The 16,448-nt window shown below is 36.2% G+C and overlaps 1 protein-coding gene across 1 annotated transcript in view; it reads right to left on the bottom strand.

Annotated features, from left to right (window-relative positions):
* LOC128993145 (uncharacterized) overlaps nt 1–16,448 on the bottom strand; it is an 83,564-nt gene that overhangs the window by 40,036 nt on the left and 27,080 nt on the right. The window contains exons 16-25 of the mRNA XM_054416903.1: nt 16,030–16,157; nt 15,179–15,295; nt 14,047–14,208; nt 12,302–13,606; nt 11,328–12,202; nt 10,343–10,558; nt 9,679–9,850; nt 8,753–8,879; nt 8,133–8,260; nt 7,816–7,967 (exon numbers count right to left, since the gene is read on the bottom strand). Of these exons, the coding sequence (XP_054272878.1) occupies nt 7,816–7,967; nt 8,133–8,260; nt 8,753–8,879; nt 9,679–9,850; nt 10,343–10,558; nt 11,328–12,202; nt 12,302–13,606; nt 14,047–14,208; nt 15,179–15,295; nt 16,030–16,157 (3,382 nt within the window). The remainder of the gene's footprint in view (nt 1–7,815; nt 7,968–8,132; nt 8,261–8,752; nt 8,880–9,678; nt 9,851–10,342; nt 10,559–11,327; nt 12,203–12,301; nt 13,607–14,046; nt 14,209–15,178; nt 15,296–16,029; nt 16,158–16,448) is intronic.

Genomic DNA, 16,448 nt, shown 5'->3' with positions numbered 1-16,448 from the left:
ATCAATAAAATAACTTTTTATTACATTATTATTTTCATTATTGCATCTTTACCAACCATTATGATAATCTTAATTGTAATACATTTTGGTATATAAAGAATATACACAAGTCTGGTTGAGTTTACAAACATATTTTATTTACATTTTACTCTTGGCAGTGTACACAAGTAGCGTTATATCCATATGGCATGGTATGTATTCCATCATTACAAATGATTACTTTATTATCATTAGCACTCAGCGCAATTTTGTTGACTACTACAGTTTGAACAATATGTTTTTTAGATCTAAACATCCTATTTCTTCTCTTTTGAGCAATTGAATTTTCTAAACAATCTCTAAAATCCTTAAATGTTATATGATTCTTTACTACCGTTTTCTTTACACCTTTGGCTTTTTTAAATGACATGTTTTTACTCTTTTTTAAAAACTCATCATCCATAGTGGAAAATGTATACAGCTTTGGTCTAAGGCCAATGTATTCTAATATAGGGATGCCATTCGTTTCATCTTTAAATTTACCTAACACCTTTTTATTTACATTACTGAAACATGGGTGAACTTTTGGATAATCTGACATATCAAAATAAATTTTCAACTCAGGCTGATTTATGTCACTGTAAAAATCTTTAGTATATACCTGATAAAAAAAAGAATCAGTATCTAGGTATAAAAGCTTAATCCTATTACCATAACGTTTTTTCATTATATCATAATGAAAAAAGTACATCAGTTCTTTGCTTAGTTCTAGCACAGTGAACCCAATGAAAATTGGTTTATCAAATTTAACAGACACTTTTTGTGATTCTATAGCACACAACTCATTATTGTAAACTATGGACCTAATAAAATTAGGTTCAGCAATAAGTTTATTGGCTTTCCTTTCTGAACTAACTAGTTTCAAATTCATTCGTTTCCTTATGTTTTCAATTGATTTGCCAAACATGGAATTATTTAATAATTTGTAAAAATCTTTTTCAAAATCATTAGTGGCTTCCTTTCTTTTTTGTGTGTTAAAATCAATATAACTTTTGAGCCAAGTGCTTTGGTTAAACTCTAAAATTCTATGTATCTTTTTTATTACAAGACCATGTTGGACTGCTTGTTTTAAATTCAAATAGTGACAAACATAGTTTGTCTTGGTATTAAAATGTGTTAACAATTTCTTTTGTTTCGTGTTGGGTACACAACTGTTTTCTGGTAAAAAAGGAAAATCTCTATGATCCTCATGAAGATATGATGGATATGCAATATCAACTTCAAGAATGAAGCCTTTTGGCGAATCTTCTGGTATGGCAATCACATCAAACAAATTTAAATTACCCCGCACCCACTTAAATCCATCCTTTGGCATAGGTCGCGACATGGCGTATCCATATAAGTTATTTGCATCTATATATGCGAGGTAGTTCACATCTTCATGATCATTGAAATTTTCCCCAAGTAAAGGGTTATTCGCTTTAGCATGGCGAGTAATACAGCTTGTAATACCGCCACGAATACCTTTTTCAACAAACATGTATTTATCATATTCACTAAACAGTTCTAAATGCACATTAGTAAACTTAAGCATAGCATCAAATGTAAGTGATGGTATTGATAAATAGTAAACTGGATCTAACTCATAATTCTCCATGCAAATAAGTCTGAAATTTTCAAATATATCACTTAAAATTAAAACATCAGTTCGCAAATACAAATCAGAATAATCACCTAAAGTATGACAGTTAAACTTAGCCCACATTTCCTGAGCAAAGCTATAATTCTCTTCAGATATGCCTTGTTCCGTCATACTATTAAAAAATGCATTTTTACATGGCAATCTGGTTTCTTCTAATTTATCCCATGAGGATATGTATTCATAAGGGAAAAACCCCTTTTTTGTGACAAAATATAACTCATCATCATTGTAAAATCGTTTTGTTATACAAAATTTCTCTTTTGGCAAATTAGAAGCTAATGTGTCAAGACTTGCGCTTAAAAATCTATAAGAATCAATAAAACGCAGGGTTATACCGTTAGCTGTTTTTTTACTAAATGATATGTATTTTTCACTACTATTAGGAATAACATGAATATCCTGTACATCGCATCCTAATTGACGGATGATGAAATGAGAGTCATATGAAGAACTATTGTGTATAATGATGGGCAGAAACTTTTGATTTTGCCGTTGTAAATTACATTGGTTACAGAGTACTGACCTAAAGTATCCAGAAAGATGACAATGATCTCTCACCTTTGAACATAATGCTGTAAATTCCTCCCCACAGTTTTCACACTGAGTAGCATTATCAAATCTTTGCTGTTCAATATCTGTCAATGGATGCATGGCGATGTGTGTTTTCAGTAACTCACCAATTAGATTAGCTAAAGTAATTAAATACCTCATGAACACGGAAGTGGCATTTTCCCCTCTATAAAGATAGGGATGACTAGGTAGTTTTGAAGAGATTTCTTCAGGAATACAATCATCAATTTCTAAATGACTACAAAAGCTCATGGGTTCATGTGTGTTAGTTATAACAGTATTGCTAACAGTAGTGTTTTCCTTTTTCAAGATTGTTTCAAAATCGGTATAAAGCACCAAAGGCAATCTAGATTTGTATTGGTGATTCTTGAATTTTAAAACAGGAGGTGTTCCATCTTCACTCTTTTGAGGCATGATAACTTTAACAGGACTGTTACCTGAGCAGTTTCTTTTATGATCATTCAGTTTGGCTTGATGTTTTTTACCAAATGGAGTAAAGCAACGTTTGCAATACAGCATTTGCTTTCTTGAACGAATGCGTTGAGAAGTTATAAGACGGGAAAAATTCTTTATATAACAAAAGTGAGATGAGCCTGATTGGTTTTTGACTAACAATAAGTCAAAATGCTGTTCTTCTTCTTTTTCGCAGACCCTTAAAGGATACACATCATCGTTTTTGTCTAAGCCATAGACATTCACACTAACACCGGGATTTATCTTTTCGAATTTCTTAATTTGCTTTAATGTCATCGGAAAATCAAGTTTATCAAAATTGAATTTATTTTGTAAACTAAAATGTCTCATGTTGATTCTCTCTGGATTTGAACCTTCAACAAATCTGGTTAAAATTGACCATTTGAAGCAAAGATTATCATGCATGTTGCGAGGGTTTATTACACATTTTCTGTTTAGAATCTTTTTAGGTAATGGTATATAAGAACTTCCTCCGAACGGTCTATAACGGTTTATCCGTAGTAAAATACCATCCACGCTTGAGAGACTGAATCCACTTCCTTTACCTTCATAACAAGATTCTTCATTACATATTTTACCAATCATTTTATTAAGTATAGCACTAATGTTCCCCCCTTCAAAACAAGTTGTGTTTTTTGTTTTAAAGGCTCTTGGCTGAGTCTCATTTGTTCTAGGTCTGATGAAAGTAGTTTCTAAAACAATATTAAATTTCAAAGCACCATATTCACTTAGCAAACTGTTTATCAAACGACTCATCTTAAGCTTGTTCAACATTAATATTAAACAAATGTCTTTAATACTTTCATCACTATTTTTGAGATAATACGTTTTAATATTACCCCTGAACGCATTTTCAAGTTCAACAAAATCTTCACTTTGTATTCTTAATCGATTTTCTTTTTTCCTCAAGTCTAACGTTTCTACAATCTCCCCATCCGAACTTGAATCACTATCAGTCACATTTACTTGAACTGAATTAAAGTTGTTTATCCCCGAGGTTGAAGGTTGCGGATCATTTAATAATGTCAAAGAGTTTTGAGAAATTGGTTGAACTTGGTGATGAGGAAGGGATAGGCTATCATCATCCTCATCATCAACTTCCATTCTCTCAAATTCTTGAAAACGAAGTCTTCTTTTTTTAAACGGAATTTTAGACTCATCAGTCATCTGAAAAAGTAACAGCGAGATTAATTTAGCAATTTAGCAACTCATGAATAATCTATGTGCTTTATTTTAATCCAGAAGATCCAAATCCAGATGAACCCCTTTCTGTGTCATCAAGCCGATCTGTTTCACAAAGTAAGGGGTAACAAATTTTTTCACATATCAACTGACAAATCCTATCACCACGGTTGATCACAAAATCGACATCAGAATGATTGTAGAGAATGGCTGAAACACCTCCTGTATAATCCCGATCAATAACCCCTGCACCAACGCCAATGAAATGATGCAAAGCAAGCCCAGATCTAGGTGCAAGTCTACCATAACAGTTTTCAGGAAACACGAATGACAAATCTGTATGGACTAAGCTCCTGTTTCGTCTGGGTACTATCGTATTATACGCACTCCTTAGATCAAAGCCGGCCGCAAGTTGTGAAGATTTGTGAGGAGGAAATGCATTTTCAGTCAATCTTTTGAATTTCAGCTTCGGAACTGTGAATTAAAAATAAAAAAATAAGTTTAAAGCTCATTAACAAATAGATATGACAAAAAAGGATATTTTCATATTGTATTTCAGTTTTTCTTGGCATAAGAGCCCAACTTAAACTTATCCTTCTTTACATTTGGAATAGTCTCTTTAACTTTTTTACATGCTCCAACAAGAATTGAATCCAATTGTGAAAGAATAGCCTTGTCTTCATCGTTTTTGTTATTCAATAGAAAATATCCTTTTTTGTGAACTTTTTGCCAATATTTATCACTCTGACATTTCTTCAGATCCCGAGTATCTGTTATTTCAATTTTTATCAAGTGGCTCCCTTGTTCACCCGGTGTGACGATTCGTTGTTTTAGATCTTTACCAGTTACAAATATAAACTGTTGTGAGACGTATGGGATTTTATTTTTAGATTTATCTTTAAATAACTTTCCAAATTCCTCTTCTGAATCAGAAGACGATGAGGATGAACCAGAACTTGATGAATCCGAAGAAGAAGAAGACGATGAATGCTTTTTTGAAACATGTTTTTTAGATTTTTTCGCACTTTTTTTCACTTTCATTGCCTTACGTTTTTTTTGGCTCACAACAGTCTCATCCGGTTGCAATGCATTTCTAATAAGTATCATGAGCTTATTCACAACATTATGAGAAAAAAGTTTTTCCTTAAACGATTTCTTTTTCAACAGGGGATTCAAAATTGATAATAGTTCTTTTAGGCTTTTTTCCTCTTCCATTAATAAAGGCAATTTATACTGGCTTGGATCACAATTTTCATGAATGAAGCTTCCAAAGGCCGCTGATAGCTGTTTTAGGATCATATATATTTGTAGCAGAAGAGGATCAGTTTGAACTTCGAAAGACTTCCCGAAATTCGTAAGAACCCTCTCCCACATCAAATAACTAGTCATGCCAATCGAAAAAAGCATTTCCACAATCTCGCTTAGTTTAAAATCGGTTTTACCCGTCACTGGATGGGCGTGAGCGGACTTCAATCTCCGATCGGCCTGCGTCTGACTTGGATTCGCAGTCAGATTGGAGATGTTGGTGATTGGATTGATCTTCCATTTCTAAAGCACATAAATTATTCACAATTACTTAACTTATAGATATGTAATTTTATACTTTAATATGTGTTTAGTAAAGTACATATATGCATAAGATTTTACTGACCTCTAAACATTGTCTCAATATTTAACTGTTTGTATGTTTTTATTTTTATTTCACTATAACGATAACTTCTTATTGTGCTTTCATAATATGATGTCATTTTACTTTGACTATACTGCTTTAACTCTTCTTTATTTACTATTGGTTTCATTATACTGAAATAAAAATAATTGTAAATATTAGAATCCTTCTATGTATGATTGTGTTCATTTGTATAAAAAAAAAAAATATATCATAGCTGTTGTTTGATGTTTTTACAAAAGTAACTTGGACTAATTTAATTAAAACAAAAAACATAAAGTTAGTTTAGCTAGAAATATTATTATTACATTTAAAATTATAAGTAAACCCTTTTAGTGCTACAGCGTCGCTGTCAGCGATGATGTATTTTTACACTAAAGTGCGAGCGTCGCTCACAGCGACTATTTGTAAGTTAAAGTTTCAAAAAGTAAAAATTTCAAAAATTATTCTAAGACTAAAAAGTTAAAGTTTCAAAAATGATTCTAAGACTAAAAAGTTAAAGTTTCAAAAATGATTCTAAGACTAAAAAGTTAAAGTTTCAAAAAGTGTAAAAAAGTTAAAGTTTCAAAAATGATTCTAAGACTTAAAAATATAGTTGTTTTTTACTCACCCAAGTTTGTAGAAGGAGGTGTTTACTGAAGATGATTCAAAACCACAACTTGGTTAAACAGAAACATCTCACAGTATTTATACTGAATTTATCACGTTTACAATTGACGCAAATGAGTGATTATCACTACCATGTTGCAAAGGACACACGTGAAACTTAGGTTTGCAGTCCACAGTACAATAAAACTTTCCACTAAAGTCAACAAAATGTTATATCACGTTTTCAATTGACGTAAATGAGTGATTATCACGGGCATGGCGTGAAGGAAGCACGTGGTACCTAGGCTGTCCACTGCGTGTGAAAAGTTTCCACAAAATTTTGTAAATTTCAAAAACAGTACTAAAAAAATCAATTCCAAACAAAATAGATTTCAAAGAAAATTCGAGCGAGTACCAGGAGCGCTGAAGATACTAGGAAACAAAATCGACGGATTCAAAAGTGCGCGCAAAAAAAAAATCAACTCTAAACAAAATAGATTTGAAAGAAAATTCGAGCGAGTATCAGGAGTGCTGAAGATACTAGGAAACAAAATCGACGGATTCAAAAGTGCGCGCAAAAAAAAATCAACACCGGACAAAATAGATTTGAAAGAAAATTCGAGCGAGTATCAGGAGTGCTGAAGATACTAGGAAAAATAATCGACAGATTCAAAAGTGCGCGCAAAAAAAATCAACTCTAAACAAAATAGATTTGAAAGAAAATTCGAACAAGTATCAGGAGAGCTGAAGATACTAGGAAACTGAATCGACGGAGCCAAAAGCGCGCGCAAATGGAGATAAAGAAGTGTAAACAACAATGGCGGACGATGTAAACAGACGCGGCGACCCGCGGGTCGGGGAATACCCGATAACGGATAACGCCGGAATGCGATATCTTTTATCTAATTGTTTTTTAATTGGGGTCAATTGGGGTTAAACGTTTGATTGGCGCTATCGGCTGATTACTGGAGGTCAGGGGTCAAGGATTGTAAACAATAAACAAGGTATTGCTTTGCGGGGGGCAACACCTGTTGCCCCAAATGCACCCTCCCTATACTACTGTCATATATAATATAAACAGCTTATTGTTTATGTTAAACCTATATCTTGTGTTCTTGGCCAAAAATCTTTGTGTCTGTGCATAAAAATTTCTTGTAAAAGTATTTAAAAGTCAAACTTTTGTTCTTGTTAGTACTGTATATTTATGTTCCACTGTTATTGTATTAAAAAATAACAAAAACTTTTAAGGAAAAGCTGTCCAAGCCTATGGTCAAGGTCAAGGATGAAATCGGTTCCTTTCGGACCAAAAACCTCAAAGCTAACCAAAAGCTAACTAAGCTAGAACACACAAAAAATCTTTTAGAGATGACAGACATTTACGTTACACGACTAACACTATATGTTTATAGCATACAAAATTTAAGTTTTAACATCTCAGTTCTAACCTACCTAACCTAATCCTAAACATGATGATTATAACATTCCAACCTGCAAAAACATCCCGCTAGTCATATAACGGAAAAGGTTTAGTGTGTAGAAATAGAGGATGGAACCAAAAATTACTTGCAGAGTGCAATTTACAGATTACCTCCAAGAAAGCTGGCAATAGCTTTGTCATTGACTTAAGGGAGGATAGACTTGGAACTCTTACCCATATATAGGGTGGGGAATGTGAGTCTTTTGGTCTGTATGGTCTGAGGGCTTGTAGCGAGACTCCCTGAACGGAGAGATGATCTCCTTAGTGGCGTCCGACAACTTTTCCCACACTTGACTCTCCGGCACTTTGTACATCTTCAGCAGCTCCTACAACAGTTGGTAATAGATTAGATGCATACAACACCAACACACCACTGCGAGTACCTTGAGGCAGATATGAGTAAAGGATGAATGTTGTATTGATGGTGAGATTATGAAAGTGTAAAAAAAACTTATGAAACGTTAGAAAGCATATTGTGCATGTAAACTAACCTGAATTCCAAATGCAAAAACATCCACCGTGGTGGTATGACTGGCAGCTTGGAAAGCTCGGACGAATTCGTTGAGTGCTCGTAAAACAAACGCCTCACTGCTGATTACGAACATTTCTTTCTCCTCGGCTGAAATGTGGATTGGTCCAAATTAATATGTAGACGTAGACTGATCCATCATACAGTATTTCACTAATTTTTGTGTAACAGTCTCCAAAGGTCTACACAAGGACGAAATATCAATTTTATAACTATTAGACATTTGATTGTGTAATTACATTAGTCATTGTACGCAAAACTGTCTAAGGTAAGCTTGCTACTTAAAAAAGTTTTGTTGGATTTTAAATTATATTATAGTGAGTGTAGTTTTATATTTTGAAAGTAGGAGGTAACAAAATGACACGAGTAAAAATCAAAATGTTCAAAAATGGAGGCGAAAATTCATCTAGTAGTTCTTAAAAAGGTTCAGTGGATCAGGTAAGCTTAGGGAGCACCTTAATCTTGAAATAAAATTAACTTTACCTATATTCGTAATAGGTGATTTTAAAAGGAATATCTGAGATTTGAAGTGAAATCTTTGAACTTCAACCTAAAGCGTAAGTAAGAATCTTTTTAACAAACCTTCAACTTTGAACTTGTTTGGAAGACGTCCAGGGTCGAGTGCGCCCAACTCTCCTAGACATTGAGCACTGGCAAGTCTCACATCAGGGTCTGTGTCCTGACATCCTGACAACAGCGCCTCTAGTAGCTGTCATCAACATTACATGTCAGACAATGTTCCATACTAAGTAGGTTTTCCCCATATTTTATAAATATCAATATTTAACGATAAACCTTATCTTAACAATATCAGCAGTCCAACATGAGATCCAACGGTTGGATATGTAAATAAAATTTGTTAAATAGTTCTTTTTTTGTTCTAAGTATTATTTAATTTTTACTTTAACCAAACAAATTCATTGTTGTATTTGGTGATTAACAGTGTAATAAGATTTTATTTTATTAAGCAACCCAAAAGTTCACTAATGAAATCTGAACTTTGATCCGAACTCAGCCCTCCGCCCACTAACTATGAGTGAGCTAGAGAGCTATGCCTTGAACATGAGAGCTGTAACTTCCTTGTAGCATTTGTTAAACTTGATATTTAGCGTTAATACTGTGAACACTAATACATGTCTTAAAGACTTTGAGACTAACTGAGGGCCTACACTTTACAAGAACGCCTCATCTCATCAGAGTCCTCGACACAAAGTTTCAACTGTGCACGCATTTAAACGGTCCACTGGTTGTCAAAATTTCTCATAGATACTTAACAATCAACACCTGTTATATAACTTTGGTTGCCTTTGCATGAGCAACAATATAGGTTATCTCAGCTTCAACAGTTTTGAACAAAGTGTAAAAGCAGCTAAAGTTGCCCAATGCTTAATGCATAATACAATCTATTTTGTTCATCCTCTTCTCAATTTTGTACAAAAAATTCACAAAATACAAATTAGAATAAAAAACATGTTAAACATTCTGAAGATGTGTTGTTATTTACCGACCTGGAGAATAAAAGGATCAATGTTATCACAAGCTGATATGAGAGGTACGAGGTTCTCTCGGTGAAATGCGAGGTCTTCCCGCAGCTTGTGAAGTCCTCGGAGCTGAACATCAGAGTTCTTGTGAGTTGCCAGTCTCAACGTTACAGCCAACTGGTCCTTCACTGGCAACTTTCTGTGGAACCAAGACAATAACTTAGCCACTGGATGAGTAGTAACTTCCTTGTAAAATGTTAGTCTAAAACAATTGACTAAATAATAACTCGCCGCTAAATAAAAAAAAATTAAACATCAATACCACTCATTATTAATTTAGTCTTTTCCTGAAGAGGAAATCTTAATGAGACACTTTTTGTGAAATTACCATCTTAACTCAACATTCTCCATGATTTAAATATCTTAATGAATCATACCAACTTTTAGCAGCTTCATTCGAAGTTTGAATTTTGAGTAGCCAAATTAATATATGACCGCGGAGGCTATCCTACGTAAAATTCTGATTTTCAAACCACTTTTGACAACAAAAGTGCAATTGGTTTTAAAAACTAACAAATTTCATTGGCGATTATTGTCGTAAATGCTCTTAAAGAGTTTATGCTTTCCAAATCGTGTTAGTGAAGTTGAAGTGGTTTTCCTATTTTATGGTTAAAACTGTAATAATATTTACCTGAGCTTCTCGAGCTCCGCTTGCACCAAAGTGTAAAACTGATGAGTCGCCGGGGTGTCTGGTAGGAAGTAAAGCTCGGCGAGATGGTCTCTAACTGCCTCCAGGTTGTCCACCACAAGTATGCGGAATACGCTGCAGATCTCCACGGGGTGTTGGTCCAGGAGTGGCAACAGCGACACAAAGATAGAACTCAACAACGGACCCAACGACGACACACTGAATAACACAATATTTTACAGCCGTACAATTTAGCAAATATTTTTCTTTACAGCGTCAAAATAAAAAAAGTACTTTGTTTCTCTTGGCCGAAAACACTTTGATATCAAGGTAAGGAAAACACTAAAGGAAAGTTACTTAATTGGTATATTGAATTCACTCTGTCTATCAGTTCTTAATGAGAAGAACACACTTGAGTCAGTAAGCTGAAGATGTAATTCGGGTGAGTGTGGAATGGAGTGAGACAATCTGGATGGCTTTTAACTGATCAAGACTAGCACTCTGACTAAGAACAGATCGGTCTAGATGTATGCAAAAACATATAAAATAGTATATTCTACCTGTTTATACTCAAATTAGTTGATTCTAACCATTCATAGATTTGATCCAGTACTTGACTAGTGTAGCATTTTGCAATAAAACTAGTTTTAAAAACTATTAAAAATATCAAGACAAGTTACACCCTAAGATTTCAAGACAAAACTAGCGTTTAAAGAGGGAACATGTCATATAAATTTCGTTATTTCCAAGACTCATAAGGAAGCCTATGTCTACCAATCACACTTATTCAGGATATTCCTCGAGGGAAAGTCATTCTAGCTAAATGAAAACAATTAAGGATTGGATGTACTGCTAGCCAAGTAGTTAGCGTTTCAAGAGACTGGTACAGAGGGCCAGGTTCAATCCCCGAGTATCCACGCAAAATTGTAATTCCTTAATTCAAAACAAACCACTGGCGAGGACACTAAAGAAAAACAAAAACACTTACTTTTGTACAAAGGCACGCCAGGCGAAGCAGATAGTTTGTGGATAGTAGCTGTGGTAGAGGTTGAGGGCATATCGCAGAGTAGCAAGCACTTTGAACCTGACAGGGGTTATATGTTGGACACCCATCAGCTTGATGAGCTCTGGCAGAGTGAGCAGAGCATGACGCTTGGTCTGCTCACTGCAGGACTGAGTCACCAGGATACTGTCCAAGTAGGCCAGCACTGCCAGGAACCTGGGCTGGAGGAACTGTGTCTGTACAACAATAACATTAGTAGTTACATACAGCTTGATGAGCTCTGGCAGAGTGAGCAGAGCATGACGCTTGGTCTTCTCACTACAGGACTGAGTCACCAGGATACTGTCCAAGTAGGCCAGCACTGCAAGGAACCTGGGCTGGAGGAACTGTGTCTGTACAACAATAACATTAGTAGTTACATACAGCTTGATGAGCTCTGGCAGAGTGAGCAGAGCATAGCGCTTGGTCTTCTCACTGCAGGACTGAGTCACCAGGATACTGTCCAAGTAGGCCAACACTGCCAGGAACCTGGGCTGGAGGAACTGTGTCTGTACAACAATAACATTAGTAGTTACATACAGCTTGATGAGCTCTGGCAGAGTGAGCAGAGCATGACGCTTGGTCGTCTCACTGCAGGACCGAGTCACCAGGATACTGTCCAAGTAGGCCAACACTGCCAGGAACCTGGGCTGGAGGAACTGTGTCTGTACAACAATAACATTAGTAGTTACATACAGCTTGATGAGCTCTGGCAGAGTGAGCAGAGCATGACGCTTGGTCTTCTCACTGCAGGACTGAGTCACCAGGATACTGTCCAAGTAGGCCAGCACTGCCAGGAACCTGGGCTGGAGGAACTTTGTCTGTACAACAATAACATTAGTAGTTACATACAGCTTGATGAGCTCTGGCAGAGTGAGCAGAGCATGACGCTTGGTCTACTCACTGCAGGACTGAGTCACCAGGATACTGTCCAAGTAGGCCAGCACTGCCAGGAACCTGGGCTGGAGGAACTGTGTCTGTACAACAATAACATTAGTAGTTACATACAGCTTGATGAGCTCTGGCAGAGTGAGCAGAGCATGACGCTTGGTCTGCTCACTGCAGGACTGAGTCACTAGGATACTGTCCAAGTAGGCCAACACTGCAAGGAACCTGGGCTGGAGGAACTGTGTCTGTACAACAATAACATTAGTAGTTACATACAGCTTGATGAGCTCTGGCAGAGTGAGCAGAGCATGAAGCTCGGTCTTCTCACTGCAGGACTGAGTCACTAGGATACTGTCCAAGTAGGCCAGCACTGCAAGGAACCTGGGCTGGAGGAACTGTGTCTGTACAACAATAACACTAGTAGTTACATACAGCTTGATGAGCTCTGGCAGAGTGAGCAGAGCATGAAGCTCGGTCTTCTCACTGCAGGACTGAGTCACTAGGATACTGTCCAAGTAGGCCAGCACTGCAAGGAACCTGGGCTGGAGGAACTGTGTCTGTACAACAATAACATTAGTAGTTACATACAGCTTGATGAGCTCTGGCAGAGTGAGCAGAGCATGAAGCTCGGTCTTCTCACTGCAGGACTGAGTCACTAGGATACTGTCCAAGTAGGCCAGCACTGCAAGGAACCTGGGCTGGAGGAACTGTGTCTGTACAACAATAACATTAGTAGTTACATACAGCTTGATGAGCTCTGGCAGAGTGAGCAGAGCATGAAGCTCGGTCTTCTCACTGCAGGACTGAGTCACTAGGATACTGTCCAAGTAGGCCAGCACTGCAAGGAACCTGGGCTGGAGGAACTGTGTCTGTACAACAATAACATTAGTAGTTACATACAGCTTGATGAGCTCTGGCAGAGTGAGCAGAGCATGACGCTTGGTCTGCTCACTGCAGGACTGAGTCACCAGGATACTGTCCAAGTAGGCCAACACTGCAAGGAACCTGGGCTGGAGGAACTGTGTCTGTACAACAATAACATTAGTAGTTACATACAGCTTGATGAGCTCTGGCAGAGTGAGCAGAGCATGAAGCTCGGTCTTCTCACTGCAGGACTGAGTCACTAGGATACTGTCCAAGTAGGCCAGCACTGCAAGGAACCTGGGCTGGAGGAACTGTGTCTGTACAACAATAACACTAGTAGTTACATACAGCTTGATGAGCTCTGGCAGAGTGAGCAGAGCATGGCGCTTGGTCTGCTCACTGCAGGACTGAGTCACCAGGATACTGTCCAAGTAGGCTAGCACAGCCAGGAACCTGGGCTGGAGGAACTGTGTCTGTACAACAATAACATTTAGTAGTTGGATACAGCTTGATGAGCTCGTAGTGACTCGGTGGCTCAGTCGGTAGCGTTGCGGACTTCGGACCTAAGGCAGCAATGTCGTGGTTTCGGATCCTGGCCACTACCGAAAACATTTTATCAGTACAGATCACCTTTGTACTGGACAGTCTCACTCCTAACTTTGCTGAATATGATCCACGCACGGGCGATTAGTCTATGTGGACGGGCAAATGCAAGGTTAAAAGAGGCCGCCAACCTCTTTAAAAAATTAAAATAAATAAATAAAATTTGCTTTGGCAATGAGCAGAGAAACTGTGTATTTATTTTGTTCAGTTGGATAAAGCTTGATCAAATGATGAATTGAAATACTACAACTAGAGTACAATACAGTAAGTCAGTTATACGCTAGAAACCAAAAGAATACAAACAACTTACAATATCAGTGTTGGGGGAGTCATTCTTGCTGTTGCTAGAGAATATCAAGTTTTCCGAGGCTGAAGACGAAGCACCAAAGTCACAATCTTTCAAGGAACGCAAAGCCTCTGTAACTTTGGTCTTCTCCATGTGGTAATACAGCAACAGTTCACATATGATAACCTAACGCACAAACATAGCTGAAAATAGTATCTTTGAAAAATAATTTATATATTCAGTTTACTTATTTTAGCATGTTATTAAGATAAATAAACTAAAAACAATAAATAAATATATAAATAAATAAATTAACAAGGGATGTCTAGTTGTATCAATTAAATCTGATCAATAAGATCTGCAAATTCAAACTGCAGTAAATTTGTTCATTTATGATCTGATTGTTTAAAAAACCCTGAATTTCTTCAATTTAATAATCACAGTCACAACACTCGTTTTAAAAATACTGCACTTTTAGAATCCCATCTTCTTAGTAAAACTAGTAATTGCCACATAATTTTATCAATTAAAGTGTATAATTCAGTAAAGAATAATATAAATATTCATTCAATTAACAAATTTAAGGCTATGTTTTATAATTATCTACTTCAAAACCCTTTTTATAGTCTGGATGATTGTTTTAAAATGGGAGAAATTGTTCTTTAGTTTGGTTTTCATTTCGGTTAAGAATGTGAATGGAGTTAAATGTTGTAATATTTGGCCTGTAAGAGTATTTTGTTGTTTATGTTAAGACTTGGTTTGAAAACTGCAAATAGACTTTGTCAATGATATGTAAATGTATCCTTATGGCAAATAGAGATTGATTGATTGAAATGTTTTAGTGAATTTCCCTGTGGCTATTAACAGTCTTCATGGCAAGATGTAGGTCTATGTCCACTGCTATAATGATGAGATTTCCTAGGAAAGTAGCTGTTGTGTCTTTGAGGTAGAACCTTGGTCCAGGACCACTGTAATTTATCTCATTTCCTTGAAGGAAACATTAAATTAGGTCCAGGTGAGTTTACAGATAGTAGTTTACACATTACACCTTATTTTGTTGAAGAATAACTTCTCTTAGGTTGAAGAAATACAATTCTAAATATGTGCCTCCGATAAACTGGTAATATTGTAATTTTTCCCTCTTTTGTAGGCTTACCTTGTAAGAATAACAAATCAAAGACTGAATTGACACTCCGGCGAATCCCTCTATCAGCTGATGAACAAAATTCTGGGTTTTATTGTCCTCGAAAAGTAAAACGTGTGAGTAAACATACTGAAACACAAAAAAAAAACTGTTCACAAAAGACATTTTCATAACTCAAAATAAAAGTCTACAGCACAGAGAGCTTGATATGTCAAAAATAAAAATCTGGCACACTACCGTTGTATGAGCTGTTCTACCTTCAGTGGGAAATGACAAGATTAGGATACAATCATTAGGAATCATGATAATACTTTCAAATACAGTAGATGTTCAAGCTGAAAACAGCTTTTAGAGCATTAGGACGACAATGTTTTGTTCTGGTTTAGTTTTTTCTTCTTTTCTTGCTATTTCTCTTTTCCAATTGGTTACCCTACGAATTTGTTTTCACCTATTGTGCTTGTTAACCTCGTTTGTGGACCCATCTTGTCTGATCTAGGTTCCTTTTTAGGCGGAGACAGGTCAGATTCCAAACTCTGAAATATTGAACAGCTCATATTTTCACTATTCAATGAATGAAGAAGAGTATGGATCTCACTACCCTTTTAAACAACATTAATCTGCCCCACCAACAATAAACTTTGAGAAAATCTATAACCAAAAATAATTTGAGCCTACAAAAAATGTTAGTCTACAATAATTTCCTTGTCTTTAATCAAAATACTTGATTGTCCAATCATGATAAAGTCCCATGTACGCATATAAGTAACCTACAAATGTAACTAATGTAATGACCCGAGATTGAAACAGATTGTGGAGAAATAGCAAGGCAAATCATCTAGGGTTGACCGCAAAATCTGTCTTACCGCAAATGAGTCCTTCAGTACACTGGTGACATCAGTTCCAGTGGTGGCAGTGATGGGTGTCAACATGTTCTTGGCTCGGGGGTCCTGAGATATAAGAGGCAGCAAGTACTTGAGTAAGTACTTCACACCTGACAATGAAATAACATCGATTGTCAGACATATCTAACCATTTCAAACAAGCATAAGACTATTATTTATAAAAGTATTTACCATTGAAGTTGATTTTGTAACAGAAAAGTAGTTTGCTGTAGTCTTTGTGGCAAGATCTATAGTTCATCATACTCTTCATAGTACAAGCTGTCTGACATATTTTTTCCTATTCAGGACTCAACTGTTCCATTTGTTCAAACTTTTGTAAATATTATATAGGGTTAGTTAGTAGTAATAGTATGACTGGAAAGTGGAAACCACAAAAAAAA

Source organism: Macrosteles quadrilineatus, unplaced genomic scaffold (assembly GCF_028750875.1).
Source record: "Macrosteles quadrilineatus isolate MER2022 unplaced genomic scaffold, UCM_ALF_1.0 Scaffold_4__1_contigs__length_99947679, whole genome shotgun sequence".
In the NCBI taxonomy this organism is placed as follows: domain Eukaryota; kingdom Metazoa; phylum Arthropoda; class Insecta; order Hemiptera; family Cicadellidae; genus Macrosteles; species Macrosteles quadrilineatus.
This window is presented reverse-complemented; position numbering and strand designations above follow the sequence as displayed.